This window comes from Haemaphysalis longicornis, unplaced genomic scaffold (genome assembly GCF_048455015.1).
Source record: "Haemaphysalis longicornis isolate Haplotype H1 unplaced genomic scaffold, Haemaphysalis longicornis Haplotype H1 scaffold_10, whole genome shotgun sequence".
In the NCBI taxonomy this organism is placed as follows: domain Eukaryota; kingdom Metazoa; phylum Arthropoda; class Arachnida; order Ixodida; family Ixodidae; genus Haemaphysalis; species Haemaphysalis longicornis.
This window is the reverse complement of record NW_027526204.1, coordinates 98483724-98491932: the sequence shown is the minus strand read 5'-3', so window position 1 is coordinate 98491932 and position 8209 is coordinate 98483724. Positions and strand designations below refer to the sequence as shown.

General features: G+C 45.5%; 1 protein-coding gene across 1 annotated transcript in view; it reads left to right on the top strand.

The window, feature by feature from the left end:
* The first annotated feature begins 118 nt into the window (after window positions 1–118).
* Window positions 119–8209, top strand: part of Ddx1 (ATP-dependent RNA helicase Ddx1) — a 46933-nt gene continuing 38842 nt past the window's right edge. Inside the window, exons 1-6 of the mRNA XM_077690127.1 lie at window positions 119–226; window positions 639–690; window positions 1056–1119; window positions 2063–2201; window positions 5828–5872; window positions 6685–6771. Coding sequence (XP_077546253.1) covers window positions 211–226; window positions 639–690; window positions 1056–1119; window positions 2063–2201; window positions 5828–5872; window positions 6685–6771 — 403 coding nt within the window. The 5' untranslated portion in view covers window positions 119–210. The remainder of the gene's footprint in view (window positions 227–638; window positions 691–1055; window positions 1120–2062; window positions 2202–5827; window positions 5873–6684; window positions 6772–8209) is intronic.

The following is an 8209-nucleotide window of genomic DNA, read 5'->3' as shown; positions in this document are numbered from 1 at the left end:
TTCTGAACGCAAAGTAGAAAGCGTTAAAATAAAAACTAAAATTTTTAAAGGAATTATTGCTTTATTTTTTTGTAGGCTTTAACCAATGCTTTAACTGTGGCTACTTTAGCAAGCCAAAAATTTGCACTAGCCTGCAAAACATCCAAGACAATCCGACGCCGTATTGATTTCGTTTTTGCATTCGCACGCAAGCGTGCCTCAAAGCGAATTATGACGGCGTTTGAAGGTAATTTTTCAAATAATTGAGCGAAGTTAGCACGTAAAATGAAATTATTTGACGTTCTCACATCTTATACCTAGTCGCTGAACTAACTGTATCGCGCAGCTCTCGTTTTCAGCCATGCTTCGCAGTGCCGTCTCAGCACCACGCTGGCGGCTTGGGTTGTCGACGAGTGTCTATTTAGTAACATTTACGATATTGCCTGAATCGCTATGATGTTCGATATACGTATTTTAATCTCCTTTAAATGAAATTCGAGGCTTGTGTGCGTTCTTTGTCGATGTTTGAAACTGCAATAAGAAGGGCCGGCCGGCCTTTCTGGGAGCGGCTGTCAACGTAACCGAATCCAACCCAACCTCACATAACATAACCTATTCCAACCTAACCGGGCGTAAAATCGCTGTCTGTTCTCTTGCAGAGATGGGCGTTCTTCCCGAGATCGCGCAGGCGGTCGAGGATATGGAATGGACGTGAGTTTTCTTGTTCGTTTGTGTTTGCAATGGGTAACTGCTAAAAAGGCCCGTTCATCGATTGTGTGTTCGGGCTTTGCGAAAGCTTGAGCTGATAGCCAAACAGATATGCTCATATTTCGGCACGTGTTTGTTAGTTGATGTGCACTTCCAATTAAAAAAGGGTCCGTGTTCTGTTCTGTCAAGTAGTGTTTAGGGCACGTTTTAAATACATGCTGAGCGATTGAAAGGCGTGTTACTTGGCGAGACAACCACGCAAGCCGCTGGGTTAAAACAGAGACCTTGATTAAAAGCGCGTTTACCCACTTACAGAGCTGTTGCCGGTTTTACGAACCTTCAAATTTCTTTTTGTTGTATCGTTGCAGCCTTCCTACGGACGTGCAAGCTGAAGCCGTGCCTCTCATTCTTGGCGGCGGCGACGTGCTCATGGTAAGGAGTTCTCCGTGAATTGCTTTCTGTCCTGAGAAAATTTTCCACCATTTAGCAGCGCATTAGGCCTGCATATTTAGTGTCAATGAGCCAAAACATTTGGGGGGGCTTTTATTGTTTGTAACGTTGAAATAACTTCTTGGCAAATTGAATTTCTATAATGGGACCTTCCTTGGGGCTACTTGTTGTGTCTAATTTAAGCTAGCGTTACTGTATATGCCCCGTACATGGGGAGCATATTGAGTTACTTTTAGTTTAAGCCGGGCCAAACTCTCTGTGCATGTACAGGTGCCGTCAGAAGTAATTGGAGCACGGTAGCTGTGGCCGAACCGTATCGGAGCGCCGTGTAGCTGCACCGGTGGTAAACGAAAGGACGATAACACACATGCGCACCTGCCGACGGCGATAGCCCATCTATACCTTGCAAACCACTTCCTTTAACCTAGCTTCGAACATTTTTCGCAGCATACTGGTCTTGGCCATGGCGCTGATAGCAGAGTCGCATCTCCCAATGTCTCTGGCGCACTTCCAGCGCACGCGAGATTCCGGATAAACGGTGTGCTATCACAAGAATCTGCATTGACAGTTTTTCTTTCAAGTATTTTTAGGGGTGTGCGCTATCAGCGCCATCGCCGAGACCAGTATACTGCGAACACTGTTTGAAGCTAGGTTAAAGGAAGTGGTTTGCGAGGTATAGATGGGCTATGACCGTTGGCAGGCGCGCATGCGTGTTCTCGTCCTTTCGTTTACCACCGGTGCAGCTATGCGGCGCCCTGATACGGTTCGGCCACAGCTCCCGTGCTACAATTACTTCTGACGGCACCTGTACTCCTAAGAGCCAGGCATGCATTGTGTTATAGTATAGTAAAGCTTAGAATATGTGCCACACTGAGCTGCCGTTATGACCACTGACGTGTATCGTCATGTGTTCTTCTCGTTACAGGCGGCCGAGACGGGCAGTGGAAAAACGGGCGCGTTCTGCCTTCCCATCCTGCAGATTGTGTGGGAGGCACTCAAGGACGACGAGCTGGGAAAGGGCAAGGGCAAGAAAGGGGCCGCCGGAGCCAAACCCAGCCCCGCCTGTGAGTCGCCGTTCCGTTGCGTGTGACTGCGGTTGGCTGGACCTGATACAGCGGTGCCGTTAAATTGCAGTGCAACCTCATTTGGCCCTGATGGCTTGGGCATAAATGTGCATCGTGTTTAACTCTTTCGCTACCGCGCCTATCAAAATCGATCAATTTGATCGATACTTTTGGGAGCGCCTTTTCATAGCGTTCCAGACGTTTCTCGAACAAGTAAAGCTGTTCGGAGTTAGATCAGAAAATGGCCTTTCAAAATCAGTTTTGTTTTCATTTTTGCAACGGAAACGTGATTTTTAACAAGCTTTTGAATCACCTAGGTGTGGAAAAGGGGCGTGGTCATCGCGCGTCACGGCTACCAACGAAGAATGCGTGCAACTCGTAATTACTCTGCACCAGCGCTTGTTTTTTGCTATCAGGGCGTGAATGGGGAACTAGCAAACGATTTTCAATCGTCAGGTTCGCGCTCTGACAGTAATATTCCCGGAAATCGGCTGAAAATGTCAAGCAGTGCCTGGTTGCAAAGTTACTTTATGATTTTAGGCAGTTTTATTGCCTTTGCGCAAGTTGTTCTAAGTACTGTGGTAGTTCTACTTACCCCAGGACCATTCGCAAACAGTTTACAACAGTTTCGGTTTCGTTTCTGCATCGCGAAATTCATATTTAGCGCTACTACGCAGTTACCCAACTTCAAGGCTACCTGCCATGGCGCCTGAAGCGTCCGCGACTGATCCTCGAACAAAGCACGGCGCTCCTGACTTCCCCCCACCCTAAGCAGATTTCTGCGATAAGAACTTCAGATGCAAGTCAAAAGGTCACACCCAGTCGCCAGATATCTGTTCCGCCGAGGACAGCGCTTCAAACCGGCCTTACACTGCCAGCTGTTCGCCTTCCAGTTTCGTTTCCATACGAGGGTATATCCAAGTGTCTAATGTTGCTGCTTAGTTGAACTGTCTATTCGGACGGAGCCTCTGATAAGTTTTTGTACTGTTTAATTTGAAAAATGTTAGGTGGCGCTGCAATAGAGGAGGCTCGTTGTGCTGATCTTTTTTAGCGTGTAACTGCTACTCGGCCAAAGATCGCAGGGCACGATTCTAGCTCATCGTACCTCATTTTTGCGAGCAAGGCTACAATTGCGAGTAAGAAGATGATAATAAAGCTCAGCTTTATGCTTTGAGAGATAACTGACCGTTAAAGACAACACGCATCAGCCACGGCGTTCCGTTTTCAACTTCATGCATGTTTTTTTCCGCTTCGGCTGCTTGTCCCAAATATTGTGCTCGCTGTAAATGCAAAGTCAGCCATTGACAAGATGTTTTTACGTTATGTGAGGGCAAATTGGTGCCTCTGATAACGTCAAACCGCCAGATTTATTCTAGGGAACCACCCGAAATTGCACATTTTGAATTAGAGGTTGGGCTTCACCGCATGACACGAGCACCGTGCCTGCTAACATTTTTTTTTATATCTGAAAAACTGTTCCGCGCAAGTCGACAGTTTTTTTAGGGTGTGTTTTTGAAATGTTTCCCTACAAAATGTATATTCTAATTTTTTTCTACTACCGGTGGTTTGATATACACAACTCCTTTTTTATTATTTTTTTCGACAACTTGACAAAAATTTTGATTTTGATATTTTTTTTCACAACTATGATATATGAAAACCTTTAAACAACGGGTGGTATTGGAAAGGCCGTTACATAATCTGCATTTTGTGCTCCTGCAATTAGTGCCTAACCAATTTTTTAGCAGGAAAAAAAATGTTTTCTTGGACCCCTAAAAATTGGCAATTTTCTGCGGTAGCGAAAGAGTTAATAGCAGTCAGGCTTAATTAGTTAACTGGTACGGCAAGTTAGGAATGCTAGTTCATGGGTTCCGTGTAACTCTTCTCAACCTGGCGTGCTGTTTAAAACAAGGTAAAGGATTGTAAATGTTGGTTCAGTGGGCAAAGATCAGTGGGAAAGCCATGCCTGCAGGGGGAAAAAAAAGAAAGCTGGTTGAACATTGGACCACATAACCATGTGCTTGGTCCTCCTGAAAGCACATTTGAAGGCCTGTTGTTGACTTGGTGTGCTGTGGGAGAAGTAGTGAGCACTTAGTGAAGCGAAGATACGAGGATGGTCACGTGAAGGGGAGCCGGGGAACTGAATGGTTTCGTTCTATTTGCGTTGCTGTGCAAATCATGCTGAAATTTCATGGAGCTCTACTTCATTCACCGGGAAGGATTATAGTAATGGGATAATTGCACAGACTGGGGCCGAACAAAGGCACAACTTATAGCATCTTCGATTAACCGCACCGGGGCACACCGGTGTGCCTTTTCATCCTCGATAAACTGCACCGGTGTGCACCGTCCGTCCTCGATAAACCGGTGCGCACCGTCGCGGGGCAATTTTTGGTTGCACCGCCACGCACCAAGACAGTCGACGGTGCGCCGGGGCGCAATCCCGAGATGCATTGCAGACGACGCCGGCGAAGCGGCTTCCTCCGCCGTCTGCTGCAGCGACGGCGCATCGCCGCACTCGTGTCAAGGCGGGAGGAGCTGTGTATTGTTGCTGACAAGGATGGCGTGCTTGTGAATTCATTGGGCAACGATGCGACAGGCTCTTAACGGGCGGTAACAACGGCCAGAGATTGTAAATGAGGACGCGAACTTCGTGTACTTCAAAGACGGCTGCATGCATTGCCAGACAGTTGGGGATTGACATTCGTTTCGTTCGATCGAATTATCATGAACTGTCACCGGAGTGCCTAGGCGATGAAGACCTACTTGTTTTGCTGTAACGGAAGGGTGGAACAAAACAGGCACTCGCATTATGGCTCAAACGAAGATGAGAAGCAGCTGTGTGACGGATTTAAGTTGTGCGTACACATAATCAGTGGCCTTCAATAAATACCACTTTCTAATAGCGCTGTGTCTCGTTACAGTGCTGTATTGCTACTTGTGAACGTTTTTATGAGTTGATTTCTTAGATTAAGAGATGGCGCCTGGGTAGAACCGCCCCGTTTGTCCTCGATCAACGCTCCGTGCCGGTACGCATCGTCGTGGGGCACTGTGCACCGCGCCGGTTTTGGGGGCAACACCGGTGCGTGTTTATCGAGGACGCTATTAGCTTTTTGGTATTGCCCAGTCTTACCTTTTATGGAGCCAAAGCAAAAAACTTCCCTCAGACCTATAACCTTCGTGTACGTCAACAAGTTTTTTGTTGTTTAGTCAGCCCTCTGAAGTGCATATTGTAATACGAATAGGGCATTATTACATGATAAACAGCAAATTTGAGTCCAGCATTGCGGCCTGGTAAAGGCAGTGCTGCCAAGAAACATGGGGGAAGATGCGAAATCAAATTAGGCATGGACAAGGTGTATGCATAGATAAAAAAATTACACAAGATATATCTACAACAGGTGCGATTTCGCTAGGTATGGAGGACAAGACAGTATTGCCATCCGTGCGTGCCTGGCTTGTCCTTGTCTTGATGTGTTCCAATTATTCATGTGAATTTTATTCTATTGCCTGCACATTTAAGAAAAGTGAACTAAGATGCACATTTTCTGTACCAGTATATATAAAGCAAGACCTGTGTTTGCTGTTTATGTCTCACTTTTTTTTTACTTTTCTTTCATCTACAGCTACGAAGTGGGCCATGAGTTTCTTCGACAGGGGTGATGCGTTAGGTGAGACACTTTGTCTTTTTTTGGTGGGGTTAAGGGGGAGACTTTGCTGTTTGGCCGTACCTATTTGTGGCTGGGATACCTGTGTGAAAATAGCTGACCAGCCACTTAAGGACTAACCAATTAACTGCAGCAGGGTTCTTATCATTTATATGTAGTCTTAATTATAATGAAGTCCATGTAATATATTCTAGCGTATAAGTTTTTTTTTTTTTAGCTGTAGGAGATGAATAATCACTTTTTTATGGCTGCGATTTATTTAATAGCTGCATATTTATCTCCAATAATGATGTGCTTGGCCATAACGGGTGCACAAATACAAGAGAGGAAAACACACTAAGAACCATCTTATTTTTACTGCGTTTTCTGGAAGCAGCAAATCAGTTACTTGACAATGGCGGCGACATTACTCATTTCAGCAGATGGAGGATGTGCCACACCTCATTGCGTATATAACATAACTGCACGCTTGTGCAATGGCTGTTATTGTTTCACTTTGCACGTACTGTACAGATGTTAGCAAAAACAAAATAACAACTGCCTGGCACTTATGTGCGTGCGCTCTGCCCCAAAAGAACTAAGCTGAACAGTGCGCAAATTGCAAAGATTAATATGCACTCAACTGTGGCAGGTTGAGGAATGGGTCTGTTGAACAACATTAAATCTTATTAAATTCTTATTAAATCAAAGGTGAATCAAAGAGCGATAAACGCTGTATTTGTACACGCCTGAATTCCCGGCGCAGTGTTCTGACCTTGAAAGAGGCCGCGCATCAGGGTTTTAATGCCGCTGGTGGAATGGAATGCTCGTTGCAGCCGTGAGTCCAGATGGCCTGACCACCCAGAGCAGGGACCAAAAGGGCTGGCATGGCTGCCGCTGCACCAAGGGGGTCCAGCACCGAGGTACGGAGGGGTCCCCTCACCTTCTTTTCATCACTTGTTTGCACTCTTTTTGCCTGACATCTTGCAGTTCTGCACATTATCCATCTCAAGTACGCCAATGACGATGGTGAGAACGTTGCCCCGAAATGGCACGGAAAGTTTTTAAAGTGGCGGGGTCAGTGGCTTGCCTGCAGGACATTTTCTTATCCTGGTCACCAAAATGCATTGTGACCAGCCCGGGGCACGCAAGAGAAATACAAAGCGACATTTGGGGGAAATAAATTTACTGGATTGCTGTAATTGGCACTGGTTTCCTATCCCCTGCATCGTTGCCTGTTTATTATTATTATTATTATCATTTTATTATTTTTTTTTGCTTACTTTATTGCTTGCCTGGAATCGCACATAACACTTACAGTGTGAGGTGAAATCGACTGGTAAACATTGTTGGTTCCAGATACTTGCTCTCTTGCTTTATGACAATAATGACAAAAAGAAAGAACAGTTATCATTATCAACCGCAGAAAATAGTTTATTCTTGGAAGACACAGCTGATAACTGCCGGTATTTTGACAATGCCGAACGCATCAGCCCTGAGCGGCCAGCCAAGCCCTCGCCTTCTACTCTGGCCACTCTCCGCCCAATCACTAGCCTTTCCAGTGCTTTAGTCACATGACCGGTTCATCTTGGGGCGACGCGTGGTGGAAAGCAGCGACGTTGGCAAATCATACTCCGCCGCGGTTCTGAGTTTTCTAATGCTGACGAGACCGCCGTTGTTTCGACATTCTCAAACATCGGTTGCCTTGGCAACCAGGTACAAGCCGCTCTCGAATTTAGTTACGGTCGGGTGATCCCGGTTCAGCTCGGGGCCCCACCTTACGACATGTGGGCACTGCAGGTGTACCACTCACTCCCATTGGGAAGCGGGCGATGCGTTTGGCATTGTAAAATACAGGAGGCGATGGTACTTCATAATTTGTGACCTCTTAATTTTTGGCATAAATTTTTCATTTTTTTATTTATTTATTGATACTGCAATCCCACATTGGGATTTTGGCAGGAGGGTACAAATGATGAGGAGATCACAAAAAAAGGCAAACAACAAATACATAGGTACATAAAAAAGAATAAATGACATAATTTCAGCACTAAGTAAGTTAAAGATGATGTCAACAAGGAAAGTGAAGGCTGTTGTACTTGGGTGCTAGTAAGCTGGTTCCATTCAGTAATGGTCTGCGGAAAGAAGGAATATTTGAAGGTATTGTTGCGTGTACGAAAAGGAGTAATTGTCATTTGATGCCTTTGCCTTGTGGCATACCCGGAGGAGAATGTTATTATGTTGGAGATGTCTAATTTATAGTGGCTTTTTACTATTTGATAGAGAAATTTTAGCCTGGCTAAACGGTTTCTTTCAGCTATTTGTGGTAAGTTGGCTATGAATAACAGGGCTGAAACAGAA